Raw genomic sequence first — 13,183 nt, 5'->3', positions numbered from 1 at the left:
AGACAGTTGTCTCCTTTGGGGACAGTAAAGTTTCTTATCTCATCGTACTGTACGTTATCTTATCAATCACCTGGCGACAGAGTGGTTGCCAAGCCTCCTGGGTTTCCCAGGAAACTGCCGGAATTGCCTTGGAATCCGGGAATCGCAAGGTCGGCGAAACATGGGCATTAACAGCTAGCAGTGACGTAAATGACAATGTAGGTATTCGTTTGGAAAAATCATCACGTCTTTCAGACTTTGTCCAATGGGTGTTTCCAACCCTAGATAACAGGGATGAACATGCACAGAAGGTTTCCTGGTTTGTTAACAGGAACTGAATGTCTTTAATAGTAAGCAGGAACTGACTGTCTTTAATAGTTAACAAGGTTAACTGGACCTGACTCTCGTGTGTCCTGCTCTGTGTAAATCTGAACAGTTAACAAAAGGAAGGCTTTGTAAAGGAGCCAGACGCCACAATTTCTTCTGAATTTTTTTTTTTTTCACAACATTGAATGATCAAGCGCTGTAATGAGAGACTTGAAGTCCTTGAAAGTGGGCGGATTGCCCGTGTTATTTCAAGTCTTTTCGGAGAACAAGGACAACCACAAAAAAGACAGCAGTTCCTTCCTTCTCTGTTATTGGGGAGACTGAAGGATTTTCTGGAGAGACTTGACTGCACTTGCACACTGGAAATGTCCCAGCATGCCTCAGGCTCCACCCCTTATTCCCTCCAACTGAGCGTCCCGCTTATATGGTTTCACTGAACTGATGAAAGATAACTCATATAAATCATCTTTATTTGAGTTTGTCCGACAGTTGTTTATTCTGAGTCATTGGAGAGAGAAAAGGGAGAGTTTCTTCTAATGCTTAAAGGTGTTTATTCAACATATTCAAATGAAATATGGGACTTCCATTTTCACTTCACATTTCAAGGAACCAACCAACTCACACTTCTGGGAAAGCTGAATGTTGTGAATGTGTTGTCTCTGTTCAGGTATATATAAAATGTGTAGGATGATGCGTTAACCTTACCTGTGTGACTCACAAGATTAAGTCACTCTCTCCTAACCTTAATTTCCATATCTGACTCCTACTACTTTATTTGACTCCAGCTGACATTAACCATGCGGACTTTACAGTTACACCTGTTTTTCATGGAATGCAAATTTTGTCGCGCCGTGTCTCTCGTAGTGTGCCTCCACACGAGCCGTGGTCTGTCTGGGTGTCCAAAGAATGCAGTGTTGTGTATTTTGCGATGGCACTGTGTATAGGCGAGTGACGAAATGCATGTGTTCAAAGATGGCAGATTTACTGATTTTCTTAAAGTGACAACGGTCAAATTGGCCGCAGTGGCCCTTCTTTCTGCAGAGTGACATGAAACAAGTTATGAGTTAAAGCGGTCTGTTACCCATAGCAGCGGCCATTATATAGAAATACTGGACTGCAGAATGCCTCCAGACACCAATCAGAATCGAGCATTCAACAAAGCCGTGTAATAAATGGTACTAGTGCAGTATATACAGTAAAAAATATTAAATTAAGTTTACTCAGTCCTGAGTTTGTTTAATGCGTCTTGCTGGCTCCAAGCCAGCAGTGAGAACAGCCTTTGCATTCATTGGGATGGCTGGACAGGAGAGTATCTTTTGTAATCTGTAAACCATCCAACAAAGCATTTACTCCCATGTCTAAAAGTAATGATTAATGGAGGAAAAATCTCTACAAGTAAAAGTAATGATAATTTAAAAAAAGAAAAAGAAAAATGTGTCAGGCAAATGTGGTAAAATAATGTACAGGTGGCCATTCATTTAATTCTGGAATTTGGTTCAAAGCACTGCCATTGGCCAAATGAGAAGCCGGAAGGAGAGCCACATACATAATTACAGTCACGGGTAAGAGTGACAGTTATACAGCGCTGTTTCTGTAACCAGCCCTGAGTTTACACCTTATCACAAAGAGGAAGTGACATCACAACAAGGGTCTGTTGGGTGTCTGGACAGGCAATGTTACAATGTTTCACACGAGGAAAATGATCACCACGCAGATTATTGCCCCCAATTGAAATCTACTGGCAGGACAACGATATAATAAATAATGTAATAAATACTTTTGTAAAGCCAAATAGGGGCAGATCTGGTGAATACTACATTCAAAAAATAAGACTGATTTTTTCATTGACCAATCATATTCAATAAATGAGAACAGAGGAAAAGGTTAGCAGTAAATACAATTATTAACAGTGCAAAGTGAACAGATTGCCCCCTGTTCGACAGTTTGTCCTCAAGCAACCACCCATCCCCATCCACGTAATCTCAAGACAATTACAGATCATTATTTTTCAATCATTGAACCATGCAGGCATTAATTTCTTTTTTATGATTCATTCTGAGTCCTGCACCAGCAATGAATGTTGGATGTGCATATGTCATACACCCACAAGACATAAGAGCAGAAACCGTCTCTATTGAAAGATTATCAATCTTTGCCTAATTATTATGATGATGCTTATGAAGGCAATAGTAAAGACAGCAATTATAATTATGATAAAATAATATTGCTAATGATGATAGCAAGAATTATGTTAATGTAGATGACATTATCATAAGCATAATCATCATATTGTTAAAAATGAGAAGTGGAGAGGGGGAAGAGGGAGGGAGCCCCACCCACATCACCTCCTCCCTCCAAGGCACCGTGGAATTTGGCACACTAACCCTTTGAAGGGTAGGATCTTTGGAATGCTTTTCTTTTGCAAAATTATAGAGTTCTAGAAGTGTTCTAGAACTCCATTTGCTTTCTATTGCAAGTGCTGATTGTGACATCAGCATCAGTACGTCCAGTTAAGGACATTCTAATCACATATTTGTGACCTTGAAGAGTGGTTCCCTGGTTGTAGTTCAGATTCACGTGGTTCATGTGAACAGTACTTCAGGTCCGGGTTCCTCAGAAGCCTGCGGGGTAGCCACCCTTTCTGTGGTCCGATTCGCCATAGAGCCGATTCTCCTTCCTCATCACAGCCTGCACCACCCCGTTTAACTTTTCCCACACGTCTATCTCATGGTTCCGCTGCTCCAAACCAGCCATCACACCCTGAAACACACACGCGCACACACGCATATATAGCCATGCAGACACACACAAAATGACGTGTAGTTTCTCCGGCACGATATTCAGCGCAAGATACCTATGCCCCAGTAATGACATCACAAAGCTGGCCCCACCCACCTTGTCAAAGCCATTCTCAAGGAGCGTGGTGTTGGGTAGGAGCTGGTTGTGCAGCCGGGGTTCGGACACCGCCCTCTTCAGGTCGTACTCGAAGAACAACGCATTCAGAATGACCTGAGGGGAGGGTGACAGGTGTCAGAGAGGACAGGTGGGGGCAACGGTGAGCACAGAGGAACACGCCAGAGATTCTGTAGGTGCACCAGATGCTCAGCCCCATGTCCTGATGGGTTTGCAGTCTTGTCTTTTAATAAGAGTAGTTGATTGCGTGTATGTGTAGAGGGTGCAGCTCAACTAGTTTGCTAGTGAAGCACAGTAAACGTGCGGTAAAGCAAAGGTCTTGTAGAAAGTTATCGTGACAACACTGTCTGATGTGTTGTTTGTGAACAAAGTATATATCAGGTATTTAAACCAGGGTAGAAGACATTGCATTAGGGATTACTGCAGCACAAGCTTGTGTTGTGTTTCAGTGATCTTCCCACTGGCCAGTGTGATAGCAGTAAACTTTCATTAACTTTCTGTAGACTCAAAGTTCTTAACACTCAAAGTTCTGTTACCAAGAAGAGCCTCCCATGATTCAGAAGCAGAAACAATAATACTAATAATAATAATAATAATATTTTTTGAATCATGGGAAACTCTTCTTGGTAAAAGAACTTTCATGTCAAATACAGCAGGTGATAATCTCTGCTGTCATGTGTGTAGAACCCAGTTAAGTGAGAGTGAAAAAAAGAGATAGAAGGATAGAGAGATAGAGCAAGAGACAGAGAGAGAGAGTGAAAAAGTGACTCTAATGAACACGTGGGAGGGGAGACAGATGTAGGATGTGAGCGGGCTCACCAAGGCGGTTGCCGTGGTGATATGGGTCCCGCCCGAGGCCCCCACCACCATTTTGACTCTGTTGTTTTTGTCCAGTAAGATGGCTGGACACATGGAGGACATGGGCCTTTTGCCTGCAGAGAAAACAATGGGGAAATGCACAAACTTTATCCAGCCTTACACACGTCCACCAACCACCGTGCACTTAGCTGAGATAAGCATGCACGGACAAAGCCACTAATCCACTCTAACTAAGCAAGCAGATGAACTGCCCGCAGCTGTTGATTGCACAGGCCTCTGCATTTAATAATAATTTGGTTGTGGGTCCAAAAAAATAACAAGGTGGCACATCCCACAAATAAAATTTGAATAACTGTATTGCTGTCATTGCATTTGTTATTTATTAGGCGTTCATTAATTTTAATTGAATGCAAAACCATTTTGGCTACAAATCCTCACATTAATTCATTTTTCTGTGAGATCTGGCCTGAGGTTGAAAAATAATAACAAGGAACAAGTCACCACCCAAGATGAGGAAATACAGGTTTTCCTGTTCCAGCCCATTTTTGCAGCATTACATGAAGGACACAAAGTCATATTACACAGCACATATTATAAATCCACACTATGACGTAAATATGGATTTATAACACAGAAACAGAGCATCACGGCTCCTCTCCACTGAGAGGTGAGCCTCACCCGGACGGATGAAGTTGCTGGGGGACGGAGGCACCCCAAAGTGGTTGGTAATATTTGGAGAGCTGAAGTCGTCCATCTCGTTGTTGAAGATGATGCCGGTTGTTGGTGACCGTACTTTGGAGCCAAAGCTGTGAAGGGCAGTTAGAAGATCATTGAAACCAGCCCATGTGCCGCACATGCCCTGACACTCACAAGTCCCAGCCTGTCAGTACCCCACACAGCACCCGGTCAGTACCCCACACAGAGGCCTGTCAGTACCCCATCTCTCACTAGTGGTTGATGGTGCTGGTGGCGGCCACAGCGCTCCCATCCTCGGCTATGATGGACAGGTGGGCGGTGCCTTGGTTGTCTGGGAGGGAGAATTCCGGATCGTAGTAGTTGGTTGGGTGTGTCATGTTGTCAGTGATCCTGCGCCGGACATCGCTGGCGAATTCTTTCGAGGTTATGTTGCTGATCAGCTGAGGGAATGAGGGAGGCAGCTGCTTCAAAGCATGTAGTCATGTGACCTATTACTGTCCAGTCTGAGCTGGCGCAAAAGCATTCATTTTGAAAGTCACTATTTATGAGTCCAAACAAAGGAGGTTTAAATCTGGAACAGAAGATTAGGAGCAGACATGCATATTGCCTCTTGTAGGTAAAGAGGTACACCCAGACTGCACCCTGCAGGACTATGGTGCAGGTAAGGGTGCAGTCAGGTGTTGGGGGTGCTCACCTCTGTGACGTTGAGGAAGTCGGGGTCCCCCAGTCTGCTCCGCTGGGCGTAGGCGAATCGGAAGGCCTCCACGATGCGGTGATATGTCAGAGCCTTCTTCTCACGGGAGGAGACACTTGCTGCGGTGAGCCCGAAACCTGACAGCCCAAAAACGTTACACCGGATAAACACCTATACCTCCTGTACACTGGTATATCTAAAATACACCAACACCTACAGGTTTATCTGATATACACCTGCACCTCCTGTACACTGGTATATCTAAAATACACCAACACCTACAGGTTTATCTGATATACACCTGCACCTCCTGTACACTGGTATATCTAAAATACACCAACACCTACAGGTTTGTCTGATATACACCTGCACCTCCTGTACACTGGTATATCTAAAATACACCAACACCTACAGGTTTATCTGATATACACCTGCACCTCCTGTACACTGGTATATCTAAAATACACCAACACCTACAGGTTTATCTGATATACACCTGCACGTCCTGTACACTAGTATATCTAAAATACACCTAAATCTACAGGTGTATCTGATATACACCTACATCTCCTGTACACTGGTATATCTAAAATACACCTACAGGTTTAGCTGATATACACCTACACGTCCTGTACACTAGTATATCTAAAATACACCTACATCTACAGGTGTATCTGATATACACCTACATCTCCTGTACACTGGTATATCTAAAATACACCTACAGGTTTATCTGATATACACCTACACGTCCTGTACACTAGTATATCTAATATACACCTACATCTACAGGTGTATCTGATATACACCTACATCTCCTGTACACTGGTATATCTAAAATACACCTACAGGTGTATCTGATATACACCCACACCTCCTGTACACAGGTATAACTAATATACATGACACATCTAGATACTATACTTCAGCCGAATTGCTCCTGGAAAACATTACATTTATTTGGCGCTTTTATCCAAAGTGACGTACAATAAGTGCATACCAAAGGTCATTGGAACAACTACTGAACACAGGTACAATACTCATTATGTAACAGTTATTCATAGCCATGCACACAGTAAGTCCAGTTCACACAGTGAGCATAGGCCAGGTCAGAAAGTAATGTTAAGTCAAACTAGAAGGCATGAAAACGAGCTAAAACAACACAAATGCAATATAAATTTGGAACAGAAGTCAAAAAAGCCTGCTGTGTACAAATGGGTTGTAGATGTAAAATGTAATCCCTGCATGTCACTCTGAATAAGCTAGCCTGCTTAATGTGAAGTGTAAATATGACTGCAAAAAATAAAGTAGACGGGATATCTGTGAAGCATGAAGTTATACAGTGAGAAATGGTCCTGTCCCCCACATCACCTTGGAGGATGTTTAGCATGAGGCCGAGGATGGGACCGCTGGAAGGGGCATTAGGGACGCCCATGGTGTACTCCCCCATGCTGAAATTCAAGGGGTGCTCGTCCAGGACGGGGGTGTAGTCCCGCAGGTCCTCCAGAGACACGATGCCCCCTGGAGGACAGAGTACCAGGTAACCAAAAAATAAAGCTCATGGCGGTGATAGGAGAGCCGGGCCATGTGACGGGCAGACCTAACATATACCATGTCATCTACTCACGCAAGCCAGTCAGAAAACATATTTTACCAGGAAGCAAAGCACTGCAATTCTCTGCAATGAGCCACTGATCACATAGATTAGTGCTGTCCACAATGGGGTAATGAGGCTGAGCTAAATCACCTCTGGCCTTTATGTCATTTACAATATTCTGTGCCATGGTCCCATTGTAGAACGCCTCTGGCCCCTCTACGGACAGTTGCTCATAGGTCCTGGCCAGCTTGGGAAATGTAATGATGTCCTTTTCCTTCAGAATGTTTTTTTTGCTCGGGTCGCAAAACACTTCACTGAAATATAAAATCAGAAAAACAGAGAAAAAAGAAAAAGAACTCAGTTGAAGCCCAATTTCTGTGTGAGTTAAGTTTATACATGTACACAGATGTACGGTACCAGTTCTGAATGAGATACTGAGATCCCAGATATGTTGCAAATTCATGAGAAAACAGGAAGGTGGTTAGATCTCATAGCTGCAATGTGGGGTAACAGTCAATGTGCAGTAGTAGCTGTGGAGTAATGGTGGAGCAGGGGCCAGTATTGAGTAATGGTGTATCAGTGGTCAGTATGGAGTAACAGTAGTGCAGTGTTCAGTGTGAAGTAACAGTGGAGCCGTAGTTAAGTGGGGTAACAGTACAGTAGTGTTCAGTGGGGAGTAATGATAGAGCAGTGTTCAGTGGGGAGTAATGATAGAGTAGTGGTCAGTGGGGAGTAACGGTAGAGCAGTGTTCAGTGGGGAGTAATGATAGAGTAGTGTTCAGTGGGGAGTAACAGTAGAGTAGTGTTCAGTGGGAGTAACAGTAGAGCCGTGTTCAGTGGGGAGTAATGATAGAGTAGTGGTCAGTGGGGAGTAACGGTAGAGCAGTGGTCAGTGGGGAGTAATGATAGAGTAGTGGTCAGTGGGGAGTAACGGTAGAGCAGTGGTCAGTGGGGAGTGGCTAGGTGCTACGCCGTGTGTAGCTCTCACCATAAAGCTTCATCGCTGAGGATGGTGTCCTTGTTGCTCGCGATGGCACCTGCTAGCGCTCGGCTCACAGGGAAACCGTTGCGGGCCAGCTGAATGCTGGGGGTGAACAGGTCCTTCCATGGGAGCTTGCCATGTCTCTGGTGCGCCAAACTGTACCCACGAATCTCCCCTGGGACCGCAATCGCCAACCCACCTGCCAACCAATCAGAGGCTCAGTCGCTCTTCCTGCAGTCTGTGGTTGAGAGGACCCTAAAAGATGAGCTCCACTTATGAGTCCCCAGAGAAAAGGGACCGAATGTTTAAACCACACCACCATGTTCACATTGAGTCACACACAACAAAAACTGGTCGAGACAGAGGAGAGGCTCTCGGTGTTAAAAGGTCCAGTGTTTCACTGTTTGCAAAAGTCATTTCAGCACAGAAGAAAATTCCGAAACTTCTATTGGAAGAAAAAAATGTGAACCTCACAACAATAGCACATTTGCTTCAGGTGAGGGGTCAAAGTTAGTCCATCAAGGGATCACATGACCACAAAAGAATGGCTCAGAATGGCATTGAGAAACAAAATAAAGGTGCTGTAAAAGGTGCTATAACTGCTGCTATAAAAGACACTATAAAAGGTGGTATTTTTGTGGCTCTCTCGCACGTGTAGGATTGTGGCAGGATCCGAATAGCAGAAGTACGGCTGTTTGATTGTGCTAATTGAGGAACTGAAAGCAGATTTAGCTTTCAGAGATTTTTGCCATTAGCTGGTGTTCTATACCCCAACTGTCACTCCACGTCTCACTCAGAAAGGCCTCTCCTGCTGTTGATCTCATACCTGCTAAAAGTGTCTGTCCTTAATTTTTCAGTTTTGGTAGATTGGGCAACATGTGTGGTCACTGGTTGTCACAAAAGGTCATTTTCACACTCCAAATACCAGCATTCCATGGGAAACAAAGCTATTACTAGGAGCACATCAATGCTAATTTTTCTAACACGGTAATCCAGCGGTGGCGTATTTTGGAGAAAGAAGACTGCCTAGATACAACCAACAATGTTGTCTGACACAGTAATATTGAGCAACACATGCTCTTTCACATTCGGCATGCAACGTCCTGTGCGTGCGTCAACGCATTTGATTACTTGGCTGGATTGTCACACCCGAAACCCACCAGTGGACAACAGCATATAGAGGAGCAATCACAGAATGCAAAAGCCTTGAATGGATATTCGTTAAAAACTGGCTTCCATAATGTCAATTCCTTAAAGATTGACATTTTAAACAAACAGAAAATGGAGGCTGGACGGATGGATGGATGCTTGCACATGACCTGTGATGTCATAAGAGGTGGCGCTCAACAACGCAGACTTCAGACGCAAGCACAGGCTTGTCTGCCCTTTCCCAGATCGGCTGCGAAGGTCCCAGTAATGAAGGACCATCGAGTGCCCGGGGCATTAGAAAACAAACAGAAAACACTCACACCCGTTTGCTAGCAGTTAACCTGAGAAAAGGTTATCAGGGGGAAAAAGGGTCACCTTTGCGGGCAAGCAGTTCGTCACTCCCATACATGCCTTCCGTGGCCAGCCTGGGCGCGGTTTCCCTGGCATCAATGGTCTCCACTTTTCCTTCATTTTCAAAAGAGAATTAATTTTATAAATAAATAAAATAAATATGAATAATAATAAAGAAATAGCCGCTGTATGGGTGTGTGTACCTATAGAGGTGTGCCGGTCAACAGGTGTGTTTTTCTCTAGAGGTGTTGTAGAGATGTGCTGGTGTACAGGTGTGTGTACCTGAAGAGGTGTGCTGGTGTGTATACCTGTAGAGCTGTTGTAGGGGAGTACAGGTGTGTATACCTGTAGGGGTGTTGCTGTGGAGTACAGGTGTGTGTACCTGCAGAGGTGTTGTAGTGGTGTACAGGTGTGTATACCTGTAGAGCTGTTGTATGGGAGTACAGGTGTGTATACCTGTAGAGGTGTTGTAGGGGAGTACAGGTGTGTGTACCTGTAGAGCTTTTTGTAAGGGAGTACAGGTGTGTACACCTCTAGGGGTGTTGCTGTGGAGTACACGTGTGTATACCTGTAGAGGTGTTGTAGGGGAGTACAGGTGTGTATACCTGTAGAGGTGTTGTTGGGGAGTACAAGTGTATATAGTGGTAGAGGTGTTGTAGGGGAGTACAGGTGTGTATACCTGTAGAGGTGTTGTAGTGGTGTACAGGTGTGTATACCTGTAGAGGTGTTGTAGGGGAGTACAGGTGTGTATACCTGTAGAGGTGTTGTAGGGGAGTACAGGTGTGTATACCTGTAGGGGTGTTGTAGGGGAGTACAGGTGTGTATACCTGTAGAAGTGTTGTTGGGGAGTACAAGTGTGTATAGCGGTAGTGGTGTTGTAGGAGAGTACAGGTGTGTGTACCTGTAGAGGTGTTGTAGGAGAGTACAGGTGTATATATCTGAAGAGGTGTTGTATGGGAGTACAGGTGTGTGTACCTGTAGAGCTGTTGTAGATGGTGAGGAAGAGTCCTCCTCCGATGCCCATGCTGTGTGCATTCATCAGTCCCACACACAGCAGGGCAGCAATAGAGGCATCCACTGCTGAGCCACCTTTCTGCAGCATATCCCTGAAACAACACAAAATGTGAGTGTGGGCCTCACCCCTATGTGAGTGTGTGTGTGTGTGTGTGGGTTTGTGCATGTGCCTATGTCTATGTGTTTTTACCTGCCGATCTCTGAGCAGGGTCCTGCATCAGCAGCAACAGCGGCTTTGCTGTAGTATGATGATGATGATGACGTCCTGTCCACCCCAAAAAACACCCCAAGGAAGATGCACACCACCGCCACCAGCAACGCCGCCAAGCCGATTACAATAGATTTCTGCACCATCCTTCCGCAGGAGCCACCTACACCTATACACATAAACACACAAACGCACACGCACACACAGAAGAGGCTTGTGAGATGAGGCTAAACGTAATAGACAGGGTTGCATTAACAAGCTAACTATTTTAATCAAGATCACCTATCACAAACTGACTCCTTGTACGTTATTCAGTAAAATGTTTCCTCATTTCCCATTATATTATTAGCAATAAGAGAGAGATTCAGAACAATTTCTCGCTTAAAACCAAAAGTTTTCTTTGAAAAAAAAAAACTAGTTTTTCGATGAAGTGCACATTGTCAGAGCTGAAATATTAGATGTGATCAAAACAACCGATAGAAAATAGCTTGTTGGGTGTTTTTAAAATATTCTGTTTCTGAAACTCACCGTTCACCGAAAAATCTTTTGAAATAGGCAGAATTCTCTTCTACATTAAATATAATCTCAGGAAAGTTAACGAACACCCCCGAAAAGTATTCACACAGCATCCACCTGATCCAAACCCCACTCCTCCCGCGCGCTCAGAGGATCAGTGTGCAAGGTCGTTTTAAAGGGTTTTGCACGTTTAACCATAACATAAAAATACTGCAGCGACAGCAAGACTCTAATGAGTACCTTATTTATGTAATCAGCGTTGTGACACGTCTAAGCCTGCCGAAACCTGACATAGGCTGACCACATAGCCACAGAATACGCTTCTGGACTCTAGGAGCACTCAAACTGTGGCAAATTGTCATATGTAGCCGTGCTGATGGAAAAAATTCGTAAAAAGCTTTTAATGAACAATTTCATATATACCTACAAATAAATTCACGTTTCGTCCAGATGGAGCTTCATAATTTCCAGACTGTCATTGGAAATTGTTGGAGGAACTAATAATGTTAGTAAGCGCTAAAACTAGCCACACGCGGAACTTCACCCCGCCGAGAGGTGTATCTACGTTCACCTCCACAGCTGTCTGGCCCTCTGACATATTCTGCCACAGCGAAACAGCACGCACAGACGCCGCTACCCGCACCTAGTACAACGCCAGTAGAACAGACAACTTGAATCATGAACCCATTTTACCTTCTGTGAATGGTGCTAATGTGAGGTGCCAAGCAGCAGCTTTACGCCTAGTTCAATGCGCAGGTTTTGGCCGAAGAGCAGCTCCGTTCGGAACAAGTGTCGTCTCCGTGTGCCAGGTGTTACAGGGACAATGTCTCTCAATGAGTAATCTTCACTGCGCAATTAATCTTTAACCCCCGTCGCATAATATAACCCGACTAATTCCTTCACATGTAGCAGAAAGAGCTCTAACTGTAACAAAATGAATGACCTGCAGTGCGATCCTGAATTGGAGGTTAAAGTGCAGGCTATCAGTTCAGATTTCTGGGTATATACATGCATATTGGGTGTTCCGTGTACAAATTACTGAATTTTTTACACATAGCCTCCCATTTTAGGGGACTGTAAGTAACTAGACAAATTAACAGAAGTCCTCATAGGTACTAGTTAGTGTGTGCCTCCTAGACATCACCCAGATGCTGGTTACCTTCCCTGCTGATGCTTTACCAGTCCTGTATTGAAGCCATTAGTTCCTATTTGTTTTGTGAGACTTTGACCGTAAGTCTTGTCTTCAGCAAGTGAAATGCATGTTCAGTTGTATTCTGGTTGGGCGATCGCCAGTCAAGGTTCCACTTTTTGGCCTGTGTTTGGGGTCATTGTCCTGCTGCAAGGTGAAGTGCTATCCATTGAGTTCTGAGGCATTTGGTTGGACCTGAGCAGATATTATGTTTACGTACACTTCGGAATTCAACCTGCTGCTGCCGTCAATAGTCACATCACCAACAAACAGCAGTGAACCAGTTCCAGTGGCAGCCATACATGCCCAAGCCATGACACTACTTCCAGCATATACATAATGGAGTGTTCTTGATCTGTTCGACAGCTGAAAAGGGGGTTTCCTTCACAATTGAAAATACTCTTCTGTCATCCACTTGTTGGATATCTAGTGTTTAGATTATTGCCTTGAAGAAATAACATAATTGGATAAGACAAACTTGTTCAAGAGTCATGCAATATTATATTGTTGGTTGTTCCTAAGTATGAATGCTGCCTGTTCTTTCTGTCCCTCTCTCCAAACATCAAATGACATGTCAGATGGGCAATTAAAAGTCATTAATTAAGTACAGGATTAAGTAAAATATGTTTAATTTGTGAATCCAATAGTTTTAACAACTAACACCCTTTAATGTTTGGCACATTGAATACCGTACACAAGTGTATCAACAATTAAAACACCTCACTTATCTAACATGTAGAATAAATGTA

At 44.0% G+C, this 13,183-nt stretch overlaps 1 protein-coding gene across 3 annotated transcripts; it reads right to left on the bottom strand.

The window, feature by feature from the left end:
- Positions 1-1,518: 1,518 nt before the first annotated feature.
- Positions 1,519-12,086, bottom strand: LOC118213101 (glutathione hydrolase 1 proenzyme-like). Of its 3 annotated transcripts, XM_035391786.1 has the most exons (13): positions 11,939-12,086; positions 10,712-10,898; positions 10,483-10,613; positions 9,532-9,621; positions 8,014-8,206; positions 7,176-7,339; positions 6,800-6,949; positions 5,429-5,565; positions 4,987-5,174; positions 4,717-4,844; positions 4,039-4,151; positions 3,202-3,315; positions 1,519-3,066 (listed from the first exon to the last, which is right to left on the bottom strand). In XM_035391786.1, exons 2-13 carry the CDS (start codon positions 10,873-10,875, stop codon positions 2,920-2,922), a joined length of 1,719 nt encoding a protein of 572 aa, XP_035247677.1. In that variant the 5' UTR covers positions 10,876-10,898; positions 11,939-12,086; the 3' UTR covers positions 1,519-2,919. The 3 variants fall into 3 exon arrangements, with proteins under 3 accessions (XP_035247677.1, XP_035247679.1, XP_035247678.1); XM_035391788.1 differs by lacking the exons at positions 10,483-10,613; positions 10,712-10,898; positions 11,939-12,086 and adding an exon at positions 9,927-9,932; XM_035391787.1 differs by lacking the exons at positions 10,483-10,613; positions 10,712-10,898; positions 11,939-12,086 and adding an exon at positions 9,816-9,826.
- Between the last annotated feature and the right edge of the window lie 1,097 nt (positions 12,087-13,183).

This window comes from Anguilla anguilla, chromosome 14 (genome assembly GCF_013347855.1).
Source record: "Anguilla anguilla isolate fAngAng1 chromosome 14, fAngAng1.pri, whole genome shotgun sequence".
Classification (NCBI taxonomy): domain Eukaryota; kingdom Metazoa; phylum Chordata; class Actinopteri; order Anguilliformes; family Anguillidae; genus Anguilla; species Anguilla anguilla.
Note: the sequence above shows the minus strand (reverse complement) of the source record. Positions and strands in the feature narration are given on the sequence as shown.